The sequence below is a fragment of the Typopeltis vanoorti genome, chromosome 2 (genome assembly GCF_054136105.1).
Source record: "Typopeltis vanoorti isolate ZY-2024b chromosome 2, IOZ_Tvanoo_1.0, whole genome shotgun sequence".
NCBI lineage: Eukaryota > Metazoa > Arthropoda > Arachnida > Uropygi > Thelyphonidae > Typopeltis > Typopeltis vanoorti.
In genome coordinates this window covers 179,376,481-179,392,122 of record NC_143550.1, presented here as the reverse complement: position 1 = coordinate 179,392,122, position 15,642 = coordinate 179,376,481, and the positions used below count along the sequence as shown (strand labels likewise).

At 35.1% G+C, this 15,642-nt stretch overlaps 1 protein-coding gene across 4 annotated transcripts in view; it reads left to right on the top strand.

Annotated features, from left to right (window-relative positions):
* Positions 1–15,642, top strand: part of LOC150109696 (choline/ethanolamine transporter flvcr2a-like) — a 167,682-nt gene that overhangs the window by 142,007 nt on the left and 10,033 nt on the right. For all 4 annotated transcript variants that reach the window (XM_090414050.1, XM_090414068.1, XM_090414058.1 and 1 more), the window contains exons 9-10: positions 7,699–7,804; positions 13,832–13,943. In XM_090414050.1, the coding sequence (XP_090270176.1) occupies positions 7,699–7,804; positions 13,832–13,943 (218 nt within the window). The remainder of the gene's footprint in view (positions 1–7,698; positions 7,805–13,831; positions 13,944–15,642) is intronic.

The following is a 15,642-nucleotide window of genomic DNA, read 5'->3' as shown; positions in this document are numbered from 1 at the left end:
CCGAAGAAATACATAACCGCTTTCTTGAGCAGAGCTTTCTGCTAATAAATCGTATTGAAGAACTATTAGATTCATCATTTTCCAAACCAAATAATTATTATTAGGCATTTCTGCTAATTAATCTTATTGAAGAGCCATCAGATTCATCATTTTCCAAACTAAATAATTCTCATCCATCTTGATATAACAGTATAATTTTTGCAGGCGTAGACTTCTGTGGCTAATTGGTTCAAAAGATATATTTCGGTGATTACACCACATTTTTTTATTATTCAGTTATATAAAACACTGAAATAATAGTTCCCAACAAGTTTCGTAAATCGTAGGATTTACATCTTCAGGGGATAAATAGTATAACTTAAAGTTTAAACAAGAGAATTAATAAATACAAATCATAACCATCTGGCTATTCATAAAACTCAAATAACAGAATGCAGATATATAACGTTATTGACGTTGAACAATACTGGACTATGTCACTTGTTCTCGTTCATAAAGTCAGAGCTCAGATTGAGGTAGATTTTTTATTAGAGCTGACCACACACCTAACACACCTTGACTTTTATTGCATTGGGTTGGGTTTTTTAGCATATTAGCAGCTTCTTTAAATTTTCTTATATAACTGTTGTTTTCTATGTAAGACATCGTCGTTTTTTGCCAGAGTACATCGTGTCCAGTGGAAATGGTATGGAAAGCAAGACCCATTTTTTGTTCTCTTTTGTATTGTACGTCTTTTTGGTGTTCAGCCATGCGTATTTCTCCAGATCTTCCTGTCTGTCTTATGTAGCAAATCCCGCAAGAGCAATGGATTTTGTAGACTCCTGGTTTTTTAAGAGGATGATGAGGTGGTTTTGGTGGATGTAGGAATCATGAGATTTTTTCCATAGGAAGGAAGGCTACTTTTTATGTTGTGTTTGTTCATTAATTTGGCTAACTTGTCTGTAACATTTTTGATATAAGGAAATGAGATTGCGTTTTTGTAATACTGTTTTTTTGTGTTGTTAGCTGGAGGCATTTTAAGGATTCTCTTGATGGTTTTTGTTTCATATCCATTCTGTTGGAGGATTTGTTAAGTATTTTAGTTCTTCATTACATCTTTCTTGTGTGCTGGAAATATTGTATGCTCCGTCTCGAAGAGTTTTAATTAAACTTATTTTTTGTGAAGGATGGTGGTGTGAGGTTGCATTTAGAAATCTTCCAGTGTTTGTTGGCTTCCTATATACTGAGAAGAAGAGTTTACTTTCTTCATTAACTTCTCATAGAATATCCAGAAAAGGAAGTTTTTTTATTTTTTTTTCTTGTTCTAAAGTGAATTTTATCGTGTTGTGCAAATTGTTGAGATAATCTTTGAAATTGATAAGTTCATCTGTTGTTCCACTGAATATGATGAAAATATCGTCCACATAGCTTTTTTGGTTTTTTATGGTAATTCTTAAGAGCACTGTTTTCAAATTTTTCCATAAATAGATTTGCTAATACCGGTGATAATGATGAACCCATGGGCAGTCCTGCTTTTTGTTCCCAGATTTTATCTTTATAGGTGAAAAAAGTATTGTTTATACAATGTTTAAAAAGATTCAAGATGTCCGGAGGGAAGAGGTCTTCTAGGAGATTCAAAATTTCTTGTCTCGGGATGTTTGTAAACCTTAACACCCTAACAGAGTAAATGCTGTTAGATCTGCCTGCCTGTCCAGAGGCGTTAGGTAGCAGCCCTACCACTGGACTTACCCAGCGCCAGGTTAGTAACCTGCCCTGGGGAAATTCAAAATACTTTCAAGTTTCATGCAAAGAAAAGTCGCACGGACTGTCAGGAAAAAGACCACAATCCAGGAAACGGTACACGAAATTGGAAAAAGGAACACATAATGAAGATTGCAACATGGAATGTGAGAAGCATTGCACACAAAGAAGAACTTGATAAACAACTAAACCAAGCTAACATAAAGATATGTATAGTAACAGAAACAAAGAAAAAAGAAACAAACAACTATATACAAATCTACAGTGGGGTAAAAAAAGAAGAAAGAGCAAAAGCAGGTATAATGATTATGGTACACAAATCCCTAAAGAACAATATTGTGCATTACAACTATTTGAATGAAAGACTAATAGAAATTAGACTCAAGACATTAAGAGGCCACATAACAATAATTGGTGCATATGCACCAGAAGAGGGAAAAGAAGAAGACAGTAATATATTTTAGAAAGAATTACAGAATGCCATAGATAAAACAAACAAAACTGACTATTTACTGCTAGCAGGAGATTTAAATGCCAGAATAGGAAACAAAAAATACAAAACAAACATAGGTAAATTTGGCGAAGATACATGTAATCAAAATGGTCGCAGATTGCGCGATTTTGTCATTTATAATAATATGAGAATAATGAATTCAATGTATTAAACACAAGGAAATACATAAATATACTTGGTCAGCCAGAGGATACAAATCAGTAATTGACTACGTTATCACAAATTTTAAATTAGCGGAGTTAATTTTAGACGTAAGAGCATATCGAGGCTTTGAATTAAACTCTGATCATTATATGGTATCAGCAAAAATTCGTTTTAAACCAAAGTGGCTAAAAACACAGAATTGAAAATTCTTACCAGCCAAGCTACAAAATTTCTTCATTACAGGATCTTCAAGTTAGACTACAATATCAAAAATGCATAAACTTAAAAACAGAAACCACACATGAATCAAGTGACATAGAAGATGAATGGGAAAATTTGAAACAAATTCTCACAAAAGCAGCAACAGAAACCTTAGGAATAAAGCACAAATGGATTAGAAAAAGAGGACTGCGAGACTGGAACAAAGAAATAGAAAATATAATAAAAACCAAAAAGGACAGTTACCAGAAATGGCTAAATTCAAAAACAATAGAAGCAGAAATAGAATATAAAAGAAATAGTGAATTGCAAAATGAGAAGTAAGGAAAAAACATAGAGAAAGATGGAACAATTTTGTAACAGAACTAGAAAAGGATTTAAGCCACAACCCAAAACCTGTAAAGTAATAAAATACATGAATAAAGAAATAAAAGAAAAGATAAAATTACAAACAATAGATTTAGAAAAATGGGTGACCTATTTCCAAAATCTCTGGACAGATGAGAACAATGAATTAAAATTTTATAAGACAAAGAATGACCTAATAGAAAATATCACAATGTTAGAACTGAAAAATATAATAAAGAAGATGAAAAATAGGAAAATGCCAGGAGAAGACAATATAAATATAGAACTATACAAAAATGCAGGCGAAAAATTTAATGAAAGATTTATGAAATTTTTTAATATGGTTTGGATGTCCGGAAAAACCCCTAACTCTTGGAAAAAAGCACTGGTTATCCCAATCTATAAAAAAGGAAGTAAAGACGATTGCAATAATTATAGGGGCCTGCTGAATACAGGATATAAAATATATGCAGGAATATTAAAAGAGAAACTAAGCAGCATTGTAGAAAACAAATTACTAGAAGAACAAAACGGTTTCCGAAAAGGCTGATCCTGCATAGATCCAATTTTTACTTTAAAATTATTAATAGAAAAGAGAAGAGAATTTCAAAAAGAAACAAGTGGCCTTTATTGATTATGAAAAAGCCTTTGACAAAATTAGTAGACAAAAATTGTTTAAAATATTACCCAATTTAAACATACCAAACCAACTTTTACAATCTATTCAAGAAATATATACAGGAAATAAAATAGCAGTTAAATTAGAACACACCTCAGAATGGAGAGATATATCAAGAGGAGTACGGCAAGGATGTACCCTCTCACCTCTGCTTTTCAATATATATATATATATATATATATATATATATATATATATATAAATGAAATATTAACAATCTGGAAACAGCATAACCCATTTGGTATACAAATGACCCTGCAAATGAAGATAGATACACTACTATTTGCAGATGATCAAATAGTATTAGCTACATCAGAAGATGACTTACAAAGATCATTAAATGATATCTCAAAGCAATATAATATGACAATATCCAAAGAAAAACAAAAATAATGGCATTCAAAGGAGAAAACCCAATAAGAAGTAAAATAGTGATAGATAATAAAATACTAGAACAAGTAAACACTTTCAGATACTTGGGATGTGATCTATCATACGAAGAAGAAAAAGACATAGACACTAAAATATCAAACTTTGTCAAAGTAAATGGCATAATAAATAATATATTTAAGCCATCCCTGGTACAAAAACACACTAGAATCAGACTATATAATATCTTGTCAAAACCAACTCTACTATACGGAAGTGAAACGTGGACCATGAAAAGGAAAGATGAAAAACGAATTCAAACAGCAGAAATGAAGTTCCTCAGAAAAACAGCGGGATATACCAAGTGGGACCACAAAACAAATGAAATCTTACAATCCCTGAAAATAAAACCAATTAATTACTACATAAGACAGTATAAACAAAAATGGCTAGAACATTTAAATCGAATGGACAACAGCAGACTACCAAAAATATTATACAGATACAAAATAAGTGGAAAAAGAAGAATTGGAAGACCAAGAAAGAGATGGCATGAGACCGGAACAGGCCACATGGCCTAAATTCCATGTTAGGAAGAAGAGGTATATCTGTCTTATGGATCTTTGGAACACCATATATTCTTGGTATCAAAGGATGTTTTGATTGTAAGTACTTTTTAAGTTCTTCCATCCAGAGAGGCACTTTTTTTATTAGATCATTTGTTTTTTTTTGTGTGTAGGCCAAGTCGGGTCTCTGTCTATGGGTTTCTAGGTGTTGGTATCTTCCAGGAGACTTTTCATTTTGTTATCATATTCTGTAGCATTTAAAACGACAGTTGCGTTGCCTTTATCTGCTTTTATTATGACAATATTTTTGTCATCCTTTAACTTTCTAAGGCAAACGTATTCATTGTAAGATAGATTCCTACGAGGTAATCTGCTTTTCAATAGTAAAGCTGTACTTTCTATATGGATAAGATCTGCCATGTTGTCCGGTAGATTTCTAATTCCTTTTTCTATTTGTGCCATCATTCACAAAAAATAAGCTTAATTAAAACTCTTCGAGACAGAGCATACAATATTTCCAGCACACAAGAAAGATGTAATGAAGAACTAAAATACTTAACACAAATCCTCCAACAGAATGGATATGAAACAAAATCCATCAAGAGAATCCTTAAAATGTCTCCAGCTAACAACACAAAAAAACAGGATTAGAAAAATGCAATCTCGCTTCCTTATATCAAAAATGTTACAGACAAGTTAGCCAAATTAATGAACAAACACAACATAAAAGTAGCCTTCCTTCCTATGGAAAAAATCTCAAGATTCCTACATCCACCAAAACCACCTCATCATCCTCTTAAAAAAACTAGGAGTCTACAAAATCCATTGCTCTTGCGGGATTTGCTACATAGGACAGACAGGAAGATCTGGAGAAATACGCATGGCTGAACACCAAAAAGACGTACAATACAAAAGAGAACAAAAAAACGGGTCTTGCTTTCCATACCACTTCCACTGGACACGATGTACTCTGGCAAAAAAACGACGATGTCTTACATAGAAAACAACAGTTATCTAAGAAAATTTAAAGAAGCTGCTAATATGCTAAAAAACCTAACCCAATGCAATAAAAATCAAGGTTTAATTCTCCAAGTGTGGTCGGCTCTAATAAAAAAATCTACCTCAATCTGAGCTCGGACTGTATGAACAAGAACACGTGACATAGTCCAGTATTGTTCAACGTCAATAACATTATATATCTGCATTCTGTTATTTGAGTTTTATAAATAGCCAGACGGTTATGATTTGTATTTATAAATTCTCTTGTTTAAACTTGAAGTTATACTATTTACCCCCTGAAGATGTAAATCCTACGATTTACGAAACTTGTTGGGAACTATTATTTCAGTGTTTTATATAACTGAATAATAAAAAAATGTGGTGTAATCACTGAAATATATCTTTTGAGTATAATTTTTCTTTTTTCTAAAAACAACTGACACTAAAATTCACAAATACTTACTTCTGCAGCAGTTAGACTGTAACTGACTAATTATTTTACTTTTTTTTCTTGTGATGAGACAGCAACAGCACTAAACAATTTACTGTTATCAAGTACTTGCTTCTGTGTTGGAATTGCATTATTGCAACGATTTACACTAGAGTATGGAGTTAATTAGATTGGCTTCTGAAATAAATTATTCGATGGCCAACAAAAATTTTCTCATTTAGTGGTGTTAATCCTTATTATTAGGGAAATTTATTATGAATATAAAAAGTTAGGAGTCGATCAAGTGCTTTGACACTAAAATTTAAAAAAAATTCAAAAAGTGGAGTTAATTGATTTGGCTTGTGAATGGCTCATATTGCCTATGATAGTTGTCTCTCAAGAACTCAAATTTATTTTCCTTATTTCCAAATGATGTCTTCATTCTGATCTCTACTGCCATAAGCATCTTGGTCACTAACCCAAGATGCTTATACATTTCTTCATCAGCCCCCTTCCCTGGTCTATAGCAGCAGCATCTGATTAAATATCTCTTCCTGTTAACCTCTACCTCACATCATACTGACTCAAAACCATTGTCCCTATTTTGCAGACGTAATTCATCTGCTTTCATCAACAGAACTTCCTTCTTGTCTTGATAAGGATGTTATCCTTATCCAACCATGTTTCGCTTATTCCAACAATTTTTTGGGGAATAAACACGATGAAATCATTTCGTCTCCCTTATTTCTGATGCTCCTGGCATTTTTAAATAAACACAGTTCACTTTTAGGTCTATAACCAGCCCTATCCATGCCACTTGTAGATTGTGATTTCTCGCCTAACCATTAACCAATTGCCTTTATCATCAGTTACTGCATATCTCCTCTCATTCAACTACAATTGTAATAAAGGAAATAAATATCTCTACTAATACTTCTAGTCATTCAAAACTTCGAAGCAAAAATATAATCTGCACACCCTTAGTAACCACTCTCTTTCACAACTTCCATGGGTGACCTCTATTTTTCTCTATCATGTACCAAACAGTTTCTTTCATGTCACAGTCTTATAGAACTCCTTTAGTAACTTTCATGCAGAAAGTATCATATCCTTTCTTTTCTACCTGCCAAACTTTGTAATCTACTTGCCTTTCAATCTATGATGAAAGGGAGCATTGCATAGACCTATCATTATGTTCACTGGTCTCTGAATCTCTCATTCCACTCATCCAGCAGCATGTCTATCATAATGAGCTTTAAAATTATAACTACAATCTCGTACATCCCAGGCCATCTCATTCCTATATTGATCATCCTCACACACATTCACCACTACATCACCACTCTTCTTATTCTTCCTGCCCACCCTACATTCCTCCAGTTCCCTGTCCAACTTGCATTCTCTCATTATCACTCACAGTGCTACTATTCTTATTTACAACCATTTCAGCCTCAGCAGTTCTCTCCTGATCTCTTGCCTTGTTTCACCTCTTACTTCCTCTGCTCTTGCTTACATCACTCATTGCTAAGAAAATTTGAAGAGATTAGGATGACAGATTTGGAAGTAACTTAATATCAGGCTCATGCTCTATCTGTTGGCATTATAGTAAAGATACTGTATAATACAATCACTTTAATGTTTAATTTAACATGAATTTTACTCTTTTTTTTTTTTTAAATTTTATTTTTAGATTCTTCATGACTGGATATCTTCCATTAGGATTTGAATTTGCTGCTGAAATAACATATCCAGAATCAGAGGGAACATCATCAGGTTTACTCAATGCTTCAGCACAGGTAAGAAAATGATTGCTTTAAAGATCATTATCAGACATGTTACGAGGTAGCACAGGAACGAAAAAAGTTTTTTTGTTAGTATTTATTAGTTTTTTACTTTAAATAATGGGGAATGTAAGCTAGATACAATGTATATCTGTAGGTAATTTGCAGGTGGGGAATTTATTATTTAAATGTAATATTTCAGTATAGTTTGTAGTATTATTTGTGTAGTATTTAAATAATGGCTGCAGCTCAGTTTGCCAATGGCTTACCTAGCCCCCTCCCCCATTTAAAGACTACATTTGACACAGCATACTATGGGATTTTGTGGCATGTACTCATCCTGGCAGTTAGATGTGGCAGGGGAGAGAATAGGAGTGCATGCCTCAGAAAATTTAGAAAATGGGAAGAACTTTGATTTAGAAATTAGCATAAGACCTTAACAGTATTATGTCTGAAATGGGTGAATACCAACTGGGAGAGATGGGTAGCATGATCAAGGGTGAGAATAATGAGTGGATTGTGAATGAAAAAAAAGTAAGGAATGTAGTAGGTTTGAAACTCAAGTTTTTGAAGATGGTGTTAACTGGGAGGATGAATGTTGAGAAAAGTAGGTAGCTTGCAGGGGGGAGGGGAAGATGTGCTGAAAGAAGTGGAATGTATTGGGAACAAGCTGAGAAGTGTGAAGGACAAGATTAGGTGACTGGACACAACAAATGCAAAATGAATCAGAATGGGAATGATGGAAGGGTAGAGAATAGAAGAACCAGTAGAAGAGAAGGATTGAGAGAAATAAGGGAAAATGCTGGAACTAGGGATGAATGACAGGACAACAGGTAATTGGGGAAACAAAGAAAGTGTTAGAGGAAAGAGTGAGGGATGCAGGTGAGCAAGGAAGAAAGAGTGGTAAGAGGTGTGATGTATGGAGACTAGATAATCCATGGTATACGAAATGGAATGCGAGAGGAGTGTTTGCCTGGAGAAACGATAGTGTGACTATGGCATGATAGTGAATAGGGAGGGTTATAAAGGTTTGGGCTACGTACTGTATTGGTGGAGCTGTATTTCTGGAAGTGGATGAGATTTGAGATCTTGGAGTGATGGTAGATAGTGGACTGAAGTTCCAAGGGCACATCGCACGTGTTGCAAAGACTGAAATTGTATTGCTGCTCTGATAAAAAGTACATTGACATAAGGATAAGGAGGTGGTGCCTCTATATAAGGTATTATATAAAGGCACCACCACATCACCAAATCTCAGATTTGGTCACGTAGTTTTCATTGTGATGTGGAAACACTAGAGGGTCCAAAGATGAATAACCAAAGTGATATCAGGACTGGAGTATTGGTTATGAACAGCATTTGAGAAAATGTGTATTGAGATTGGTGAATAGGAGGAAGAGAGGAGATATGATAGACCTTCAAGTTAGTTAAGGGATTCTATCAGATTAATATAGAAGAAATTATAAAAAGAATGCATGTTAAGATGGGAAGAATGAGAGGTCAGCCCTGGAAGTTGTATAAAGATGTGAAGGGTGTGAGGAGTAGATTTTTATGTGGGAAGTTTGAGTAAATGAAATGGATTGCCTGAGTGCAGAATGTAAATAATTTTAAAGCTCATTATGATAGACATGCTGCTGGATGAGTGGAATGAGAGATTCAGAGACCAGTGAACATAATGATAGGTCTATGCAATGCTCCCTTTCATCATAGATTGAAAGGCAAGTAGGTTACAAAGTTTGGCAGGTAGAAAAGAAAGGATATGATACTTTCTGCATGAAAGTTACTAAAGGAGTTCTATAAGACTGTGACATGAAAGAAACTGTTTGGTACATGATAGAGAAAAATAGAGGTCACCCATGGAAGTTGTGAAAGAGAGTGGTTACTAAGGGTGTGCAGATTATATTTTTGCTTCGAAGTTTTGAATGACTAGAAGTATTAGTAGAGATATTTATTTCCTTTATTACAATAATCAGCAATTGCAGTAAAGGAAATATAATCTACAAGTAGAGCATTGAATAACTTTTACTACTTTTGAAATGATCCTCATACATGAGTTTAGGAAAAGTTCTGCATGTCCAGTTGCATGACTCAATAATTTTACTTTCATATTAAACACTTGATAGTTATTGTGTGTGTGAAGTATGACCTGAATGAGGACTTGATGAGTGGTAATGTATTGGTAACAAAGTGTTAGCAAGAATGACACGAGAAAGATGAGTGCTCATCTGATAGCAAAGAGGGGCATTATAAAAGAGCAGTGAAAAATATGCAAAAAAAAAAAAAAAAAAGTTTTGAAAAAGTGAACAAGCAATCTGAACTTGATAATTGATGGTAAGAATGACAAAAGCGATATAAATGTATTGGAAACTGAAAAAATAATGCAATTAATGGTAAGGTGGTGAATGGCATTGACAGCGAACAGGCATATTATGGTGATAAAATTGAGAGTGAATGAGAGCAAAAAAATGATAAAAGATTTGAAAGCTGAGTTAGTTAAGATGATATAGAGTGAAATGAAGAGAATTTGAGATATGGAAGAGTGAAGAAGAAAACAATGTCGGTATGAAAGAGGTAACAAAATACCCTCAAGTGGTGGTGTATGGGGATTTGATTATTAGAGGTGTGGTAAATGGGAAGATGCATGAGGTTTGATTTCCTGGAAGTAAAATGAATAGTGATAGAGGCATTAGATATGAGGAGTAAGCGAGCAAAAGATTTGGTAATAGGGACAAATGACTTGACTAGGAATGAAGAACATATAAGATTGGATATCAGGAAGTTGTTGTTGTGAAGGATAAAAGATAATAGCGTGATAGGAAAGGTAGTCCGGTGACAGTGAAATGAGGCGGAGAGCAAAGATTGTGAAAGATGTTAGTGGAAATGTGAGGAGAAAGGAGTGCAGTTTCTTAATGTGTAGAATGAATTTGAAGGTTGAATTAACTGTATAAAACTGATGGACTACATCTGAATGGTTTTGGTGTGAGTCATTTGGAGAGACTGCTGCTGGAAGGTAGAGAAATGAGTATAGAGAATGAATCTAGGCAAATAAGAAGTGATATGGGAGTAAGGATGGAGAGACTCAAGTGGTGCCTATGAATGAAGTGAGTAGCATGAGTATATAGAGAATGAGAGAAAGTGTGCAAGACAAACAGGGTAACACAGTGAGAAAGGTTGATGCTACAAGTGGATTTGAATGCATCTGTACATAAAAAGGGAAGGGATGATCTTGGATTAAGGATAAAACAGTTGGATTTGAAGAAGGTTCTAAGATGAGTAAGGAGAAAAAAATGGTTGGAGTTAAGTGTAGAGAAGTTGCATAGAAGTGGTATCAGTGAAACTTGTTATAGATCCAGGAATGAGCTGTTATATTTGTATACAAATGCTAGAAGTGTAAAAAAAAAAAAAAAAAAAAAAAAAAAAAAAAAAAAAAAAAAGCAAATGAAATGGTTGCATTGAGTCTGTTCACCCAAAAACTGTTCGAATAAGTGAGACATGGTTGAGGATGACGTCCTGAGAGGAATAGATGGAAGGATATGATGTTTCGTGAAGATAGAAAGGATAAAAAGGGAGAGTGAGTGCTATTGATGATGGAGAAGTTATGTCCATACAAGGTAAAGATGCAAGAGGGAAATAATGGCAGTGATATTGAGGCAGTATGGTGTGAAATATAATACTTAGTTGAATGTTATAAACCTGGTAATGTGGATAGTAGTGACCAGGATATGTATAATCAAAGTATTCAAGCAAATAAGAAAAGGGTGATCATTAAGGGCGATTTTAATTATGCTAGTATAGAATGGAATCACGAGAATAGCAACTGAAAATAAAGAAAATGAGTTTTTGAGGGACCTCAAGCAGTATGCAACAGAGGGCACTTGAAGATTTGAGGATCTTGGATTTGATCATTTCATTAAACAATATGTGAGGCATCAAATCGCCCTCCAGTTGGTGAGAGTGACCATGAAATGATCATATTATTGGTGGTTTGAGGACCTCTGTGAAGAAAGGGTACATGTGGAACTGCAAGGCTGGTGATTATGAGAAGCTTAGGAGACACCTTATAGGTGTAGCATGGAATGAGGAGTTGGGTGGAAAGGAGATCAGTGCTGCTTGGGTGATATTCAAGAACTATCTAGTAGAAGCATTGGCTAAATGTATTCCAAGGGTCAGAAGGTTAAATAAGGTATGCATTAAATGGATGAATGAAGAGATTAAGCATGTGATTCAGAGGAAAAAAGGCAAATTATTTAATGAGTCTTGCACTTGTTAGCTTCCTAAGGACTGGAAGGAAGGCAACATTGTCTTCCTTTATAAGGGAGGTGACAGAACTCAAGCATCAAATTATAGGCCTATTTGTTTCTCAGTTGTTGTGATTAGTGTTGGAGTGGCTGGTGAGAACCAGGATCCAGAATTCAGTTGACAACCATTGTGTCAACTGAATGATGGACAACATGGATTTGCTAAAGGGAGGTCATGTTTTAATTCTGCTTACTTATTACAATAAGATGACTCCTTCCTTGGACAAAGGAGAAGGATACATAGTAATATATTTAGATTTTGCAAAGGCTTTTGATAGATTACCACATGATAAGTTGATAGTAAAACTAGAGTGGATAGGGTTGGATATTAGATTAGTGCACTGGATTGGAGATTGGCTGTCTGATAGGTGTCAGTAAGTTGTGTATGGTGGAGCAATATCCTGGAAGAGGAAAGTCACTAGTGGTGTGTCTCAAGGGTCTGTTTTAGGGCCACTGCTGTTTAACCTGTATGTTAATGATATTGGAGAAGATTTGGATGGTGAAGATATTCAGTTGTTTGCAGATGATACAAAGTTGGGATGAACTATGAGGAGTACAGCAGATCTTCTGACCTTACAAGAAGACTTGCATTAGATTGAGTGAATGGGAACAGGATTGGGATGCCTGTTGAATGTTGCAAAATTTAAGATTTTAAAATTTTGGAAACAAAGATAGGATGAAGAATTTATTCTTGGTTGGGATATAAGAGATCTTGGGGTGATAGTGGATAAGGATCTGAAATTTAGGGGCACACTGCCAAAATTGTGACAATACGATGACTTCTGGGAATGATGCAGAGGACACTGACTTGTAGAAGTAAAGAGATTCATGTTCCATTGTATAAGGCTTTGATTAGACCACATATAGACTACCGTGCACAAATTTGGTCACCTGGATTTCAAAAGGATGAACAGATATTGGAAAGAGTCCAAAGCAATTGACTAAGGTGGTTTCTGATCTCTGGAATCTTGAATATGATGAAAGGTTGAAAAGATGCAATTTACTAAGTCTAATGGATAGGAGAAAGAGGGAATGATATAATAAATGAATGATATATAATAAAACTGAAGCAGGCAAAATAGCCATAATTATAATAGATATAATAAAGATGTACAAGTTGCTACGGGGTTGTTATCAGATCAATGTTGAAGAGGTTTTTCATAAAATGATGGGACATCATGGGGAGAACAAGAGGTTATCCCTTCAAGCTATATAAGGAGGGTGTGAACAAGGGAATGAGAAGCAGGTTTTTTGCATGCAGAGTTGTGAATGATTGAAATGCCTTGCCTGAAAGTGTGGTGTCTGCAGCAAATTTGGATGTGTTTAAGGCAAGGTATGACGAACTGCGTGTATGACAAAGAAACCTCCTAGATGAGTCTTTGACTCCACGGGATCTTAGGATGATGATGATGATATTCACCCACACATAGCACTACTCTATATAGATTGTCACAACCTTACTTGTGTAAGATTGATATATAAAGGCCAGTTGAGTGATGGGATAATTCTTTGTGGGAAGGAGGTTTCTTGTTATTAATATCTGCTTTGAAACCATTCAGTATTTCATGTATCATGCCACTTTACACTTTGTTGTAATTTGATTATTTGGACTTCATACAGTGGATAATTTGTAATATTATTCTTTATTTCTAACAGTGATTTATTTCTTATCCAACCTGATGTTACTTTATTTTTTTGTTATTGATAAATTGATTCATAGAACATTACTTTTTTTTTTTTTTAGGTTTTTGGTATTTTATTTACAATGGGATCAGCATTTGTTCTTGAAAAATATAATGACCTACCATCTAATCTTTGTCTTGTGGCAATGTTAGTAATTGGTTCTATTCTAACAGGTATGTAAAGACTCATTTTTATTTTGTATGGTTAAAAAATTCAGTTACTTTATGCATTATTACAAAAACAATTAATGGAAAGCTGTAGAAATTTTTATAAGAACTTTTGGTTGTCTTGTAACCATTATGATAGAGATCATATCCTCTGTCCATTAATAACGTACCATTTTCAAAAATGGTTTGTCATGAGCGTAATATATATGCATGGCAAAATATGAGAGATGTGTTTGTGGAGGGACTGAACAGCAGATGAAAGTATGGATTTGTAAGAAGTGCAATATTTTATTAGACCATGAATTAACGATCGTGAAACAGACTGAAGAAATCCGTGGTTAGAGGAGTCATGCTTTGTACATGAGGAGGAAATGAGCAAGAGAGCAAGTGGTGGTTGTGGGGACAAATGATTTAAGTGGACATAAGGAGAATGTAATGATGAATATCAGGATATTATTGAGAAGAGTGAAAGATAGCATTATAATGGAAAAGGTTGTCAGTGTGTTGCCCAGGTATGACAATGAGTTGAGACATAGCTAGAAACATTAATGGTATGCTAGCAGAGATGTGTGAGGAGGGAATACAGTTTGTACATGTATGGCATGTGTTTCAGAGAAGAATGGAATTATACAGACGTGAGAGATTGCATTTGAACGAGTTTGGAATGAGTGCACTGGAGAAATTGTTGCTAGATCAAAGTGCCATGTGTAATGCAAGCAAGAGATCAGAAGTAAGAGAAGTGAGAGATGAAGTGTGCTACTGAAGAGACAGAAGTGACTGGCAGTGGAAACAGTAGCAGTGTGAGAGATGAACAGAGCTGGAATGCAAGAGGAACAGAGAAACAAGGAGCTTGGGTGGATAGGGAATTGTGCCATAGGAAGAGTGAATGTTGGAAAGAGTAGATGCATAGAAATAGAATAGATAGCGATCTGGATGGGGAAGTTGACACCGAGCAGATGTGTGGTAAGCAGTGATAAAGGTGATTCAGCAAGGGCAGGTGTGATGGGGAAATTGCAACCAACAAGTGGCTTGGGTAGGACTGGTTATAGACTTAAAAGTAAACTGCTGTTTATTTACAAATGCCAGAAGTATCAGAAATAAGGGAGATGAAACGGTTTCACTGATTGAGAATTTACTCCCAAATCATTGGAATAAGTGAAATATATTTGAATGAAGATGATATTCTAACGGGGAATAGAAATCGTAGGATGCAGTATTTTTCACGAAGAGAAAAAGGGCAAGAAGAGTGAGGGGTGTTGGTGATGATAGCAGGGGAATTTGAGTCCACATAAGGTAGACAGTGGCACTGGTCATGAGGCAGTGTTGTGTAATGTGGAAGTTGACAGGAAGATATATTTTTATTATTATTCAGGCCTCCAGGGAGTCAAAAGACTCATCGAGGGAGGTCCTTTCTAAGACATAAAGTCTGTCAAGACTCATCGAGGGGAGGTCCCCCCCTGAGAAACACAAAGTTTATCATACCACTCCTTAAACCCACTGACCGTTCTCGCTCCCACCACTCCATCAGGCAATGCATTCCACGGCTCAACCACCACACAAAGAAACCACTCCTTACCCTCTTGCTCACAGTTTCCTTTTGTAACTTCCAGGGATGGCCTCTTGTCATCACTCCTTGCCGCTGATCAACCAAGCGAAAGAACTCCCCAGTGTCAACCCTGTAACCACCTCTCAACAGTTTAAAAGT